This window comes from Gaeumannomyces tritici, assembly GCF_000145635.1.
Source record: "Gaeumannomyces tritici R3-111a-1 unplaced genomic scaffold supercont2.3, whole genome shotgun sequence".
Classification (NCBI taxonomy): Eukaryota; Fungi; Ascomycota; class Sordariomycetes; order Magnaporthales; family Magnaporthaceae; genus Gaeumannomyces; species Gaeumannomyces tritici.
Window position 1 is genome coordinate 6,156,315 of NW_008804547.1, and position 15,100 is coordinate 6,171,414.

At 62.1% G+C, this 15,100-nt stretch overlaps 6 protein-coding genes across 6 annotated transcripts; 4 read left to right on the forward strand and 2 right to left on the reverse strand.

Annotated features, from left to right (window-relative positions):
- Positions 1–330: 330 nt before the first annotated feature.
- On the forward strand, positions 331–882 carry GGTG_07167 (hypothetical protein; the record flags this gene model as incomplete). Its single annotated transcript, XM_009224991.1, has 2 exons — positions 331–630; positions 709–882. 2 exons carry the CDS (start codon positions 331–333, stop codon positions 880–882), a joined length of 474 nt encoding a protein of 157 aa, XP_009223255.1.
- Positions 883–1,248: 366 nt separating this feature from the next.
- Positions 1,249–2,734, reverse strand: GGTG_07168 (hypothetical protein; the record flags this gene model as incomplete). The annotated part of the gene is made up of 3 exons (XM_009224992.1): positions 1,249–1,635; positions 1,706–2,103; positions 2,665–2,734. The coding sequence occupies 3 exons, from the start codon at positions 2,732–2,734 to the stop codon at positions 1,249–1,251; spliced, it is 855 nt and encodes a 284-aa protein (XP_009223256.1).
- A 1,125-nt stretch (positions 2,735–3,859) lies between these two features.
- Positions 3,860–5,723, forward strand: GGTG_07169 (hypothetical protein; the record flags this gene model as incomplete). Its single annotated transcript, XM_009224993.1, has 5 exons — positions 3,860–4,156; positions 4,230–4,641; positions 4,707–5,363; positions 5,421–5,561; positions 5,614–5,723. The coding sequence occupies 5 exons, from the start codon at positions 3,860–3,862 to the stop codon at positions 5,721–5,723; spliced, it is 1,617 nt and encodes a 538-aa protein (XP_009223257.1).
- Positions 5,724–6,044: 321 nt separating this feature from the next.
- GGTG_07170 (hypothetical protein) lies at positions 6,045–9,574 on the forward strand (the record flags this gene model as incomplete). Its single annotated transcript, XM_009224994.1, has 1 exon — positions 6,045–9,574. The coding sequence occupies one exon, from the start codon at positions 6,045–6,047 to the stop codon at positions 9,426–9,428; it is 3,384 nt and encodes a 1,127-aa protein (XP_009223258.1). The 3' UTR covers positions 9,429–9,574.
- Positions 9,575–10,870: 1,296 nt separating this feature from the next.
- GGTG_07171 (hypothetical protein) lies at positions 10,871–11,603 on the forward strand (the record flags this gene model as incomplete). The annotated part of the gene is made up of 2 exons (XM_009224995.1): positions 10,871–11,215; positions 11,268–11,603. The coding sequence occupies 2 exons, from the start codon at positions 10,871–10,873 to the stop codon at positions 11,601–11,603; spliced, it is 681 nt and encodes a 226-aa protein (XP_009223259.1).
- A 234-nt stretch (positions 11,604–11,837) lies between these two features.
- On the reverse strand, positions 11,838–14,767 carry GGTG_07172 (minor extracellular protease vpr; the record flags this gene model as incomplete). The annotated part of the gene is made up of 2 exons (XM_009224996.1): positions 13,342–14,767; positions 11,838–13,248 (listed from the first exon to the last, which is right to left on the reverse strand). The coding sequence occupies exons 1-2, from the start codon at positions 14,670–14,672 to the stop codon at positions 11,838–11,840; spliced, it is 2,742 nt and encodes a 913-aa protein (XP_009223260.1). The 5' UTR covers positions 14,673–14,767.
- Between the last annotated feature and the right edge of the window lie 333 nt (positions 14,768–15,100).

A 15,100-nucleotide genomic window follows, 5' to 3' on the forward strand; every position in this document is an offset into this window, starting at 1 on the left:
TCGCGAGTTGCCCCGAGAATTGTGAACATAGAAAGAACGACAAAGCCGTCGATCCCACTCGGTCGCTGATCGAAGGCCTGTCAATGGGACAGCTCACCGGTGGCATGGACACGGTGTCAATCAAGGAGTAAGTCTAGCCCCCCAGCTCTCCATCTGCGGTGATGGCCGCCCGGGCCTCATCTCCAGAGGGAGCACCCTTTTCAGCTCCGGGAATACCTTGGCGTGCGTACTAATACCCGTACCCGAAGCGAGCTACTCAAGAGGCTTTTCGACGACGAGGTGCTTGGCGTGTCTAGAATGGGTCGAGCGTGCCTGAAACGGCAGCTCGACATGATGATAGAGGACGTGTTTGTATCTGGCAAGGCCCCCGACGGCGTTGTCGACCTGGGGGTGTCGAGGGGCCTGGCCCCCGACTATCTATGCGTCGACCGGATCCTCCTGACTGGCGGCTTTGGATCCTCGCCCTACGTCCTCGAGACTCTCAAGGGAACGCTGCTCAAAGAGCGCGATGTCGCTAACGACGGTTGCGCGGGCGACGGCCTGGTGTCGGACCCACGCGGCGGATTGGGTCCAGTGCATTTGAACATCAAAAACCTTGACTTCATTGTCTCCAAGGAGCCCCGCCTTTGCGTCTGCAAAGGAGTACTCGAATACCACATCAAGAAGCAGGAGGATGAAAAGAAGGAGGAACAGCTTCAGCAGCTTTAGGAAAAGCAACAGCAGCTCCAGGAGGAGCCGCACCAGCACCAGCAGCTTCAAAAGCAGCACCAGCAACAGCTTCAGGAGCAGTACCAGCAGCTTCAAAAGGAGCAGCAGCAGCTTCAAAAGCAAAAGCAGAAGCTCAAAGAGCAGGAGCAACAGCTCCAGGAGCACCAGGAGTAGGAGAGAAAGTCTCGTTGCGGGGTGCGGGTCACTTGGAATAGAATGAAGAAATTCGCGCGCGGAAAGTGATTGCAGGATTACGGCCAGGGCTGCTAAACGCACAGAAATGACAACAATGTGGTGAAGATGGAGACGAGTTAGATGAGGAAAAGGAATCGCAAATACAGGAGCGGTTGTAAAGACAGGAAGGTTCTGATACAGAATCCACAAGATTGCAGAAATAACAAAAACGGGAATCGCAAATACACGAGCGGCGGTAAAGACAGGGAGGGTCTGATCGAGGATCCACGAAATGCAAACACAATAATCGCCATGTACATTACAGGCACTCGCTCTTCCACCTTGGGCCATCCGACATCAGTTCTCCTAACTCTTATTGATGTCACCGCTCAGGAGGCCCCGGTAAGCCTCAAGTTCCTGGATAGCCTCGGCATGGGTCTCCTTATCGGCCCAGGCCTTGAGATGGCACAGAAGCTTCACCTTGCCGTTCTCGGCGCTGCCGATATGGGCCTCGAACTTGGCGTTAATCTTGGCCACACGAATGCGTGTGTTCCTCTCATTGTACATCATATTGAGGCGGACGATATGGGAGGTGAGCTCCCTCTCGGCAAATCGCAGACTCCGGACAAATTTGATCTTGCCCGCCACGTCGTTCAACAGCACCAAAAGCTTTTGAAAGCGATCGGGGACCTCTTTCCAGGCCCTCCACATCTGGTAGAGCTCTATAATGGCAGTCGCAATCCCAAAGATGCCCTAGAATACGGCCAGGGATGTCGAGAGGGGGTCCATGTCGACGGTTGTGCCTTGTTTGGGCGAGTGCTACAAGGCCGGGCTCGCTGTTGCAGATGGACAAGCCTCCCGGGGTCGGGGTCTGGAGCTCCCGACGGCGACCTGATGCGGACCGGAAGGAGTGGGGCAGCCGCGGTAGTGTGCCGAAGAGCCAATGGTATACTCCGGGAGCGATGGTGCCGGCGATGATGGAGATGCGGTGTCTGCGCGCTACTGAGGGGGCTCCCAACGACGGCTTGACGGTGGTTGCGAAGCGGGCTAGCCGCGGCGGTGTGCTTGGAGTCGATGGACCCCTCGGGCAGCGAGCGATGCTACCACGAAAGTGTGTCCGTGGAGGAACGTGGTGGGCGGTCCGGCCGCGACGGAATGCTGAAGGTCCGATGGCCCTCCTGAGGGTGGGGAGGTTGTCGGTGGGGATCTGGAGTTGGAGCGCTACTCGGGGGCTCTAAGAGGCGGCTTGACGTGGGATGTGATTTTTATGCGCAAAGTGGAAGTGCTCAGGGTGTGATGGTTGTTTGTGAGGTGCTCCGAGTCGACCGATGGAGTGGGAAATGGGAGAAGAGTTTGTGTATGAAGTGATGCTACGACAAGTTCAAGTTGGCGAGGGATGGGGGTCCTTATACTGCCTGCAAGGCAAAGGTCGGTGGAAGCGACGTGGGCACGGCCGGGAGGCCGAGATGGCAGGCAGGCCCTGCCTCTTGGTACGGAGATGTGCCAGTCGCAGAACCCGAGATGACTTTCTTTCAGAGACGCCACCATCACGGACCGCAAGGAGGGCGTGGCTGCATAAGAAACACGCTAGGAAGCTCAGGACAAAGAGATATGGCCTGCGAATAGCTCCATGTTTGGCTCCTTCCATGCGATCCGGCGAGCCTGGACCAACAAAGGCCGTTTCAGCATGCTTGACAGCGGGATGGGAAAGGAGGCGTCGTGTAATAACATTACGAGCTGAGTGGTCGGATAGGCAGGTGACAGTATGCGAGAAGCACGCACGACTTTTTCCCAGCCCGCGGGGACATATGGCCGGGGTGCTGGGATCGATGCCAGGCCAGCTAGGCATCATGGCGGCGTGGCCAGCTGTCAAAGAAGGAAAAGGGAAAGAAAAAGGAAAGAAAAAAAAGAAAAGGGGCTGTGAGGAGGACTCCTTGCAGGGGCACCCATCCGGTATCCAAAATAGCTTACAGAAGAAGGAGAAGAAGGAAAAGAAGAGATGGGGAGATCCTGACAGAAGCTATTCTAGCCATCCTCGACTTCTACGAGTTTTTTTTTTTCCTCTCCCTGGCGGCGTCCTCGCCCCGTCTCAGTTCGACTGCTGGCCAAACCACTGGCTTGATCGAGCTTGACATCAATGGGTGTAATCAGACGGTGTGACTGGTCGAAGTAGACTGGACTAACGGGAGCTACTGAAGCTCAGAGTTGCGTCCCGTCCGAAAGGGGCCATGACCTACAGCCCTGTCGCGTTGCTCAAGGAAAAAAGTAGACCTGAAATTTGGGCAGCGTGTCTGTCTATCATGGGGGTCCCTCATCCACCTACCAGCCCACCTAGGTCAGGTGGGGGTGGATGTCCTTATCTTATCTAGGAGGGCGGGGCAGCTGGTGCATCTTGTAGGGATCCCATCCGATCACCACCACAGTGAATCCCCCGCCAGCCCGCACACATGCAGCATCCCATCCACGCCCACCTTTGTGACCGAAAAACCTCCCCACCTGCCTACCCTAGCTAGGCACCTAGGTGTAGGTACCTAGGCACCTACATGTACCTGGTATCTATCGCACGAGACCAGGATGGGTCCAATATCGGCTGTCGTATCTCCGCTCCCCCGCCTCCAAATCTCCCCGCAAGAGCCCCCCTCCCATTCTCCGCACTGCGATGAATCACCGGCCGAAAATGCGTCCCGATAATGCGTCCCCGAGCCCACGAGTGTAGTCTTGATGCTGCCGATGACCGGCCCGACGCCCTGATCTTGCTCGTAGCTGCTGAGGAGGTAGCCAAGTCGGGCGCGTACTTAATAGGCATATGCGCCCAGAGGATGCACCCATTCTCCCTTGTACCATAAGACGAGGCTGCAAGACTTTTCTTTTTTCTTGGCTACTTTTGTTGTCTTGGCCCAAGTGCCCGATTTGAAACCCAGCAAAGAACACAGCCCGCCTGTCACAAAAAAAAAAAAAAAAAGCAAAGAAAAACGAAATGGGAAGCTTGGGCGCCAACAAATCCACCGCTTGGGAGGTCGCTGGTGCCAGCAAACGGGAGGCCCTTGCTGCTTCAATCCCCCCCGAATGGCGTGTACCAGCAGAGCTCCTCCCTCCAAACTCCCAGCAGGATGTTACCGGCTGGCCTGAGGCCTCCGGCTGGTTTACCGTGAAGGAGATCGCCATCACCAATAGCACTGCTACCGAGCTGCTTCCCAGGCTCGCTTCTGGCGACCTCAAATGCGTCGACGTGACAAGGGCATTTTGCAAGAGAGCCGCCGCGGCGCATCAGCTGGTAGGACTTTCCGCTTTCCAGTACCGTCATCTCCCTCCGCCCCTGAAGTAGCGCTCAACCCCCATCGCGCCAGACAAACTGCCTCTCCGAGACGTGCTTCGACCGCGCCCTGGCCACGGCCCGCGCTCTGGACGAGCATCTCGAGCGCACCGGCCAGCCGCTGGGTCCCTTCCACGGCCTGCCTGTGTCGCTCAAGGACAACTTCAACCTCAAGGGTCTCGATGCCACCGTAGGCTTCGCGTCCCACGTCGGCTGCCCTGCCGAACGCGACGCCGCCCTGGCCGAGCTCCTCGAGGGGGCAGGCGCCGTCTTCTACGTCAAGACCAACGTCCCGACGGCCATGATGATCGCCGAGTCAGTCAACAACGTCTTTGGCCGCACCGTCAACCCGCGCAACCGGGGCCTGACCAGCGGCGGTAGCTCCGGCGGCGAGTCGGCCCTTATCGCCATGAAGGGCAGCCCGCTCGGCGTGGGCACCGATATTGGTCAGCATCTACCAGCGGCCTTGGCGACGCCAAACGAGTCCTTTGCTAATGTCGACGTCGAACAGGCGGCTCGCTGCGTATCCCCGCCGCCTGCACCGGCATCTTCACCCTCCGCCCTTCTTTCGGCCGCTTCCCCACCCTCGGCTGCCGCTCTGGTATGGCCGGCCAGGAGGCTGTGCAGTCAGTCAACGGGCCCATGGCGCGAACCGTCGCAGATCTCGAGTACTACAGCCGCGCCGTTACCGACCGGCAGCCGTGGCTTCACGATCCGCGCTGCCTGCCTATTCCGTGGCGAGGCGTGACACTGCCCGCCAAGCTGAGGGTCGCCGTGATGTGGGACGACGGCATCGTGAGGCCGACAGCGCCCGTCGCGCGCGCCCTCCGTGAGGCGGTCGGGAAGCTGCGTGCCTCTGGCGCCGAGGTCGTCGACTGGGACCCCGTCGACCAGCAGCAGGGGCTCAGCCTCCTCGAGCGCATGTTCGTCGCCGACGGCGGTGAGTCGATCCGGCGCGAGCTCCAGCGGACGGGCGAGCCGTGGAGGCCCGAGATGGAGGCCCACTCGCGCGCCAAAGAGGTCAGCACGTACGAGATGTGGCAGATCCACCTCGAGCGCACCGCGTTCCAGAAGAAGTACCTCGACCGATGGAACGCGGCCGGCATCGATGCCATCCTGTGCCCCACAACGCCGTTTGCCTCTGTCAAGAATGGCACCTACAAGCACGGTGGGTTCCGTCTGTTTCCCCGCTCTTCCTCCCGTGGACTAACTCTTGGGTTTCCAGTTGCTTACACCGGCGTCTTCAACGTTCTCGACTACTCTTGCGTTTCGTTCCCGACAGGCCTTTTGGCAGACAAGAACCTCGACGTGCCCGATGCCACAACCCAGCCCCTGAGCCCCATGTGCCAGGCTGTCCACTCAGATTGTAAGCTATTGACTCTCGGACCTTGTGTGAACGCCGCTGACTCGGACACCAGATGACGCCGACGCGGTCCACGGGATGCCTGTTAGTCTACAGCTGGTTGCTCGACGCCTAGAAGAGGAAAAGGTGATAGCCATGATCAAACATATCCTGGATATCATTTAGACACCGCCTGGAACCAACAAAGGAATAGCATGGAACTTGCCAGCCCACAGTCGGCTTTCCCCACGGTTTGCTGGGCTGCCTCTGTTTGCCTGACCAGTCATCGGCGTCTCGATGTGTGCCACATGTGTGCCGCATGTATTCCTTGTTTGTTTTTTCACGCAGCGCCCATGGACATGGGGACCCGCAGACCCAGGCAGAAGCAGCCGCCACAAAAACATGCAACAAGCCATGATCCTATAAAAGGATGCAGGCTTCCAGGTCTCTGCCATGAGCTCCGCAAGCCCTGCCCTTCCACTCACCCTTCACGAGAAAAACCCGAAAATGGTCTCTGTCGACGCTCTGAAGTCTGCCTTGCGGCAGCGCCCGGATGGGGACGCCCCTAGAGCGTGTTTGTCTGACTTGCAATACAGTCAAGCCCACCGCATCATACGTATCGCAGAGTCGGGAAACTACAACAACTTCATTTTCCCCCAGCTATCATCCCTTCTCGCCGCTCTCCCTGGGCAGGGCGGCGAGCTCTCCGTTCTCGAGATCGGACCTGGGCCAGAGACGACAATCGCGTCCATGCCCGACCTAGGAACTCGCCGAAGGGTTGTCAAGTACGAGGCGTACGAGTGCAATGGATTGTTTGCCGAACACCTGGAGGCGGGTCTACAGTCCCGATCCAAGTTGCCTAGTCTTGAGTGCCCCCCAGCCGTCCATCGACAGCCGTTCAGCCTGGATCTTGACATCTTCTCGCAAGAAAAGCCCAAATTCGACCTCGTCCTATTCTGCCGCAGCATGTACGGCATGAACCCCAAGGCCCGCTTCGTCGAAAAGGCCGTGCAGCTGCTCACCAAGGGCGGCATCGTTGCCGTCTTCCACCCCGATAGGACGCTAGACCTTCCAGGCGTCCTCTGCCATCAGGTTGCGACCTGGCCCGAGGGCTGCCTTGCCTTGCCGGATGATGACCAGACTCTGGCGGCGGCTGCCTCCTTCCTTGCAGGGTGCTGTGTGCCTGGAGGCGATCCCGAGGATGAGTGGAGGACGCTATGCAGACGCCTAGGCCGCCGCGACAGGAAGCGGTCGGGAGAGCTTCTCTTTGAGGCTCCTCAGATCATGATGGCCTTCAACAAAAGCGCCGGACTGACGTCTGGGCTCCCGATGGAGATGCTCGTGGGTGAAACGCGAGTCAAGAATAGGGAGGCAAGTCTCCGCCGGCCGGCAGATGTAGCCAAGCCGGCGACAATCGAGGACGTCCAGCAGATCGTCCGCTGGGCCATATCGCGGATGGTGGGACTTACGGTGATTGGAGGGGGACACAGTGGCCACTGCCAGCAGCCTGGCATCCTCGCTCTCGACATGAGGGCTTTCAGCAAGATCCAAATCACCCCCGGTGGTGACATGGAGAGGCTGCTCATAGCCGAGGCCGGCTGTACCAGCGGCAGAATCATCCAGGCGGCCATGGCTGATGGCTTGACAGTGCCTCTGGGGAGCCGGCCAAGCGTTGGCGCCGGCCTGTGGCTCCAGGGCGGGATCGGCCATCTCTCGAGGCGCTACGGCCTGACGTGCGATGCCATCATTGGCGCCGTCGTCGTCAGCCTCGTCGACGGGTGCGTCCTGCGTCTCGGCCGCGTGCCAAACGAGTTCTTGCCTAGCAACTCTGAGGAGTCCAGCCATGGGGTTGATCTTCTATGGGCACTCAAGGGCTCCGGAACCAACTTCTACATCGTCGTCAGTGTGGTCTTCAAAACGGTCCCCCACGTCGCTCACGATGTCCGAAACTGGGATAGCCTGATGGGCAATGCTGCAGAGGCGCATCACAAGCTCGTCAAACTGGACGAGGCCATTGGCAAACTTGAGCGGATCAAGGCTGCAGATGTCTACCTCTTCTCGAACAACGGCCAGTCCCGTCTTGGCATGACGTTGTACAGCCCTTCGGCGGCGGGCGAGCGGATGGGTGAGACCGAGGGCGTAATCCCAATACTGGGGCACCACACCCAAGTCATCAAGGAGGTGGATGGAATGAGGCTGTTTGAAACGGACATGTACATGAAGTTGATGCATGGAGGCCATGGCGGGAATAAGTTCTCGGCTTTCAAGCGGTGCGTATTCCTCAAGAGCATATCGGATAAGGCCGTCCGCAACGAGCTCCTCGCCGCCCTCGACACCCGCCCTTCCCCCTACTGCTATATTCACCTCGTCCACGCCGGCGGCGGCGCCGTGAGCGACGTTGAGGTTGGCGCAACGGCGTTTGGTTGCCGTGACTGGCGTTTCGCCTGCAATATCGCCGGCGTCTGGCAGCGCGCAGATGCCGACGCCGACGCCGACACTTGCACACGCTGGGTGTATGATGTCTCCCACAAGCTGCTCCCGCTGGGCAGCGGGGCCTACGGCGCCGACTTGGGCCCGGACCCGCGCGACGCGGCCCTGGCAGCCCGGGCGTTCGGCCCCAACCGCGAGCGCCTAGTCCGGCTCAAGCGCGTGCTTGACCCGCACAGCGTGCTCCCCTTCGCCTGCCCGCTGATGGGCCCGCTATCAAGGCCGCGGCTCGTCGTGGCCGTGACGGGTGCGCACGGCGCGGGCAAGGACTTTTGCGCGGCCGCCTGGGCGTCGACGCTCACCGCCGCCGGTGTTCCAGCGCGCGTCGCCAGGATAAGCGACGCTACCAAGCGCGCGTACGCCGCCGCCGCCCCGGGCATCGACGCCCGGCGCCTTCTGATGGACGACAACCGCGACTACAAGGAGCAGCACCGCGCAGCGATGGCGGCCTTTTACAGCGCCCAGCTCGCGGCCCGCCCCGGCCTTCCCGAGGAGGTGTTCGCCGAGCTGGCGAGTAGTGTCGGGACAGCCGAGGTACTGTTCGTGACGGGCATGCGCGACGAGGCCCCCGTCGCAACCCGCGCGCACCTGGTCCCCTGGGCGCGCGTCATCGAGGTGCGCGTTGCTGCCACGCCCGAGCTGCTGGCCATGAGGCGCGGCGTCCACGCTGCGACGACCGTTAATGGCGGGCCTACTGTGGCGCCGCCGCCTGACTGGCGGCCCTGCCTCGTCTTCGACAACAACGCTGGCGGGCCCGACGGTGCGGCCGCGTTTGCGCGGTCCCACATCCTGCCTCTGCTCGACCCCGACGTCGATCGCCTGCGCGACATGGTCCCGGCCGTGCCCGGCTTCCCGCGCGCCGGTGTCCAGTTCCGCCACGTGCTGAGCATCGTCGAGCGGCCGGACGGCCTGCGCCTATGCACGTCGCTACTTCAGGGCCGGCTCCGCGGGGGCGGGCGGCCGAGCCCCGGCGCCGTCGTGGGCTGCGAGGCGGGTGGGTTCGTCTTCGCGGCGGGCCTGGCGGCGGCGCTCGACGTGCCGCTGCGCCTCGTCCGGAGGGCCGGCAGGCTGCCACCGCCCACGGTTTCGGTGGCTGGCACGCGGTCGTACATTTCTTCCGCCGCCGCCGGCGAGGAGGATCGGAGCGGGGGGGACTTGGGGCTCGAAATGGGGCGCTTCGGCGACTTGGCCGGCAGGCCCGTCGTCGTGGTGGACGACGTGCTCGCGTCGGGGACGACGCTCCGTGCCGTGCTGGCGCTGCTTGCCAAGAACGGCGTCGAGCCGCGGGACGTCAAGGTTCTGGTCGTGGCCGAGTTCCCGGCCCACCGCGGCCGCGAGGCGCTGCGCCGGAGTGGCTTTGGAATGGTCGGCGTCGAGAGCCTGCTGACGTTTGAGGGGACCTGACGGAGATGATGGCAGGACTGTGTCGGAGAATAGACAATCAGACATGTGTAGCCTTTGTAGTGTGCATTATCCCTACCGCGACGCAATTATCAATGATGGATTCTTATGCATTGTGAGAAATAGCGTGGTGTGCTAATGATTTCAGCGCAACAAATCCTCGTTAGTACCGTGTGTTTTGTGAGAAGGTGAGAAGGGTTGCAACGCCTTCAAACCCCGATATTATGCCACACGCCGACACAGCCATATATGCTTCTCCCGCCCAGAGGTCTTCCCCGGACGACCGAGCCCCGCCGAATTACCCAAGTCGAAAACCTACTGCTCCCAACCTTATCCACGCCACCTCGAGATCGCGAAACCTTGGCCCCCAAGGTCGACGGTTCGAGTCCCGCAAAGAACAATCCTGAGGGATTGGGGTGCCCAGGCCTGGGGACGGGTACTCCCCTAGCCAAGCACTTGAATACCTAGAGATGCGTGACTAGGGGCCGTTTTAATCGCGGAATGGGACCGGAGCAAAACCTTCGGGGGTTTCCGTAGCTGTCCACCCCCATCGGGGGCTGGGCGGTGAGCTTTTGCGAAGGAGCAAGTCTTTGGTCTCTTTTCTTCCTCATTTTTTTCTCCCATTCTCCATTCCTTTCATCCTTTTCGCCGGGGCATCGCCAGCCGACGCCTTGTGAATCGAATCCTCACCCTCAAGGTCCGCAGTTCGCCTGTGAATGATCCAAAACCGCTCGATTAGGCCCCCTATTTTAGCATTAACCGATCTGCGAGCCATTTTTGGATTCTCGGGGCAGGCCAGCATGACCAAAGATGTGGATGCTTGGCACTGCCCCCGAGATCAGGGGGAGGGGGAGGGAGGAGATGATTAGGACACCGACTCGGGCCGTCGCCTGGCGTGGAAAGTCCCGTCAAGCCGCATCAGCAGGCATCCCCCATCATCTGGATAGGTGGGCGTCTTCCCCTGTTTTACTCTGTCTGGCGATCGATGTCGCCTCATGACTGGGGCTGACCCTGTTGTGCACATGTCGTCTCTTTTCTTCTGTTTTTTTTTCGGGGACCGTAACGCTAGGCCGAGAGCGGGGGATAACCTAATCTCGTGCCCTGGGGAAATTCCTACAGTGGCGCATGTCATCATCACTCCGCTTCTTGGATCAGCCTCTCGGCGTTGCCTGGCCCGTGGTGTAAGTCGTGATTTTCACATCTAGAGGCTCTGCTAGGTCAAGTTTTGATATAAAGTCTTGGCTCTCCTCTGGGTGCCATCTAGAAAGAGGCTTCTTCATCTCCATCCTCACAACATTCTTTCCATCGAGTTTCTTCCATTTTCATACTGTCTTCCCTTGTCTTTCGACTCTCTTCTTTTCTCCGTGACATTTTCCCGCGCTAAAGACAAGGTTCAATCTTTGACTTGGGCTCACTTTTTTTCCACCAACCACACCACCCCCAAAATGCAGCTCATCCAGTTCGTCACCATCCTCGCCCTCGCCCTCCCCGTCCTGGGCGGCGAGAGCCCGGCCGCCGCCGTCGAGCGCCGCTTCGTCGGCAGCCCCGCCGGCGTGGTGGCCGCCCTGCACGTCCGCGGCCTGCTGGACGACCTCAAGAAGACGGGCAAGGGCATCAAGGACGCGGGCAAGCACGTTGGCGACGGCCTCGGCAAGGCAGCCAAGGGCCTCGCCGGCGACGCCAAGGACACGGCCAAGAGGATGGGCTACAGCGCCAAGGATGCCGGAAAGGCGATCGGCGACCTCGGCAAGAAAATCACACAGCGCTCGCTTCTGGACGAGCTGAAGGACGTTCGGCAAGGGCTTCGAAAGGGCCGGCAAGAATCTCGACGGCAAGGTCGAGGACGCGGGCGAGGCCGTGGCCGGCGGCGCCAAACACGCGACCGAGAAGGTCGGCCAAGAGGCCAAGGACGCGGGAAAGGCCATCAAGGACCTGGGCAGAAAGATGGCGCGACGCTTGCTCGCCGACGAGCTGGACAAGGTCAGCAAGGATCTCAAGGACGCGGGCAGGCAGGTCGGCGGGGACGTCCGGGATGGCGCCAAGAGGCTCGGCGACAAGGCCAAGGACGCCGGCAAGGACCTCGCCGGTGACGTCAGGAAGGTCGCCAAGGAGATGGGCGGCAGCCTCAAAGATGCAGGGAGGGCCGTCGGCGAGTTTGGCAGGAAGCTCGGACAGTAAGGCAGATTTAAACAGCGGTGCTTGGGCTACATATAGAAGATAATGACGACATGGCTCGCTGCCGAAAAAGCAAACAACGAACTATGAGGTGCTTTGCTACATTACTAAAGTGACGCCGTGGCATCTTGGAAAGCAAAAAATATATGTGCACCCTACAAATGTCGTGCGATATTTACATGCCCTCAACCAACTGCAACAGCACCACCACCACGGGCAGAGAGACCCCCCCCCCCCTCACAGATACTGCAGCTTGAACGGCCCCATCTCCAGCACCTGCCAGTCCTCGGCCCTCTCCCGGTCGCCAAACAGCCGCAGCGCCGTGGCGAGCAGCTTGTACCGGCCCTCGGGCACGACGGTGCCGTCGCTCAGCAGGCCCAGGAACGAAAGGCGGTACTGGTCGCGGGGCAGGAGCAGCGCCGGGTTGCCGTAGGCCGTGCCCAACGTCTTGTGGCCGAACCAGTCCGTCGTCGTCGTCGTCGTCGTGGCGTTGTCGCCGTCCAGCAGCACCACGCGGAGCGCAAACTCGCGCACGCCCAGCATCATGGTGATCCTGGCCTGGGGCCACGAGCCCGTCGCGCGGCCGTCGGGCGGGTTCGCGGGCCGGGGCACGCGGAAGACGTGGTCGTCGGCGACGGGGATGGGCCAGCGCGAGTCGCTGGCCGCCAGGTACGTGGCGGGCAGGCCCGTGGGGCCCGGCGCGGTCCGCATGACGGGCTGCTCGGCCAGGGCCGCGGCCACGCCCTGGTACTGCAGCGTCAGGGCGTCGCCGTTGGTGCCGTTGAGCGTGACGAAGCCGCTGTAGAAGGGCAGGCGCGCCGCGGCCAGGCCCCGCGGCGGCTCGCACCGGACCGTGATGTCGACGGAGCCGCCGGCCGGCACGGTGACGAGGTCGCCCGTGGCGGGGAACGAGAGCCGCGCCGTCGCGTCGGCCCCTCCGTCGGCCGGGCGGACGGGGTACGCGTAGTTGACGCCGTCGGCGTCGTAGGCGTACACGGTGCCGGCCGGCCGGTGGCCGAGCTCGTACGTGGCCTCGGCGGGGCCCGTGTTCTTGAGAGAGAAGGTCATGTCGCGCGTGTGGGCCGTGTCGTTGAACGAGATGCCGGCCGTGCTCAGGACGCCCTTGACCTCGCTCGCGTCCCAGGCCTGCATCATGCCGGGCCCGACCTGCAGGACGCTGTGCAGCCGGCCGGCCGGGTCCGGACGCTGGCCGTCGTGCGCCACGAGCTGCCTCGAGGTGCTGGCCAGGAGGGCGCGGATGGTCTCCGAGTCCCGGACGCCGCGCTTCTGCATCAGGAGGGCGGCGACGCCCGCGGCGTAGGGGGTGGCCATCGAGGTTCCCGAGAGGACAGCGTATGTGCCGACGGCCTGTGGGAAGGTGGAGAGGATCTCGCCCCCGGGCGCGGCCAAGTTGGGGTTGACGTTCATCTGCCAGGAGGGCCCCCAGGTGGACCAGAAGGACGTGTAACCGCCCGACACGACGGCGGGCATGTGCACCGCCATGGTGGGGGACTTGTCGGTGTCGCGGGTGGTGATGGTGATGTTGTGGCCGGCGGCGAAGGCGGCAGCCCATTTCTTGCCCTGCGACGCCGTGGTGACGGCAACACCCGACATGCCAGCCTCAGGGGGGAAGTAGAAGTACAGCGGGCTACAAGTTGGCGTGGTGGGAGTGATTAGCAAAGTGTGGGATATGATATTTACAGAAGCGAATGCGGTACAAGAGCCGCTGCTGGATACTCACTCGTCGGTCGTGTGGACCTTGATCATGTGCTTGCCACCCTTGGCCTTGATGTTCACAGCCGACTCGCCCATGGCGCAAGACCCCGTGCCGACCAGCGCGACCACGTCGGCCAGGCTGGGGACGCTGTCGGGGAGCGGGCTGCACGCGTCCAGCATGGCGCCGGACTGGTCCTTAACCATGACCAGGGGGAGGGTCAGGTTGCCCATGGGCACGAACTCGGCGGTCCGGTAGGGGAACTGCTGCTCGGCGTCGTCGCCGCCGCCGTCGACCTGGTAGGTGCCCGCGGGGAAGACGCGGGGGATGTCGGTGTTGTCGATGGAGGCGATCGACGCGACGCCGCGGCCCGAGGCCGGGTTGCTCGCCTGCGCCATCCCCTTCTCGCCGTCGTTGCCGGCGGCGATCAGGATGGTGACCCCGGCGGCGGCGATGCGCGCCGCCGTCAGCGACCACGGGTCGTCCTCCCACCCACCCAGGATGCCCGTGGACGAGCTGATGATGTCAGACCCGGCGTCGAAGGCCATGTTGAAGGCCGCCATGAGGATCTCGTTGCTGCTGGCGCCGATGCAGTTGAGGGCGCGGAACATGCCAATCTCGGCGTCGGGCGCGACGCCCTGGAAGCCGAGCTCGTTGGGGTTGGCGCCGATGATGCCCGAGACGTGCGTCCCGTGGCCGAAGCACGCCTCCATCGGGTCCGGGTCCGGCTTGGGGAAGTCTCTCAGGTCGTCGCCGATCAGGTCGTAGCCGTACGAGACCTTGCAGCCGGGGCCGAAGCAGCCGCCGAGCGCCGGGTGCGTGTAGTCGACGCCGCTGTCGATGACGCTGATGCGGATCCCCTTGCCCGTGAAGCCCTCGGCGTGCAGCTTCTGCACCTGGCCCATGACGTGCGTCGAGTAGGTGCTGTTGTACGGCATGTTGCCGCGCCGCGCCATCATCTCGGCGCTCGCGCGGGCGGAGCCGTTGCCGATGGACTGGACGCGATCCATGGGCATGCTGATCTTGCGGACGGGCCAGACCCTCTTGACCTTTTCGTGGCCGGCGAGCTTGGCCGCCGTCTCCTCGGCACCGCCCGTGCCGTTGACGTTGACCGAGGCGCCGTTGAACAGCTTGTACTTGAGGTTCAGGCGCTTCTCGGCCTCGAGCTTCTCGCCGCGCAGGTCGCTGACGAGCGCGTCGGCGTCATAGTCGCCCTCGAACTCGACGATGAAGGCGCCCGGCACGTCCTCAAGCAGAGGCTTGGCCGACGGCTCGGCAGCGGCGTCCTGGGCAGAGACGCCGGCAACAACCGAGAGGGTCAAGCCCACGAGGGGCGCGAGTGATGACCAGGCGACCATTGTGGGCGCAACAGGCGAGAGCGGGCAACCTGGCAAACGAATGATCCAAGTCCGCTCCTTTTCTTCGGCCGGCCTAGGGAACGGTCTGCGGTTCCCGACACCAAAGAGAGGGTTGGGGGTGGAAACGAAGCCATCCTCAACAGCCAGGCAACGCCCCGCGACTCTATCGGCTTTATACTAGTACACAAACAAGCCCAGGCCTATCCATCATCAGCCGCGGCACAGAAGGCTGGGCGCATGGGGCTGGGAGATTACACAGTAGCAACTCCTGCGCGGCCAGCACACGAGGAGGGATCGCCGCCCGCCAGGCACGGTTTGTCCCTGGGAGTGGAGTCGAACAGTCCAAAGGCGGCAGGTGGTTGTGTTAATGCCCCCATCGCGATGGGTCGAGGAGCGGGTAGTAGGTAGCCATCGAACAGCGGGGGCCT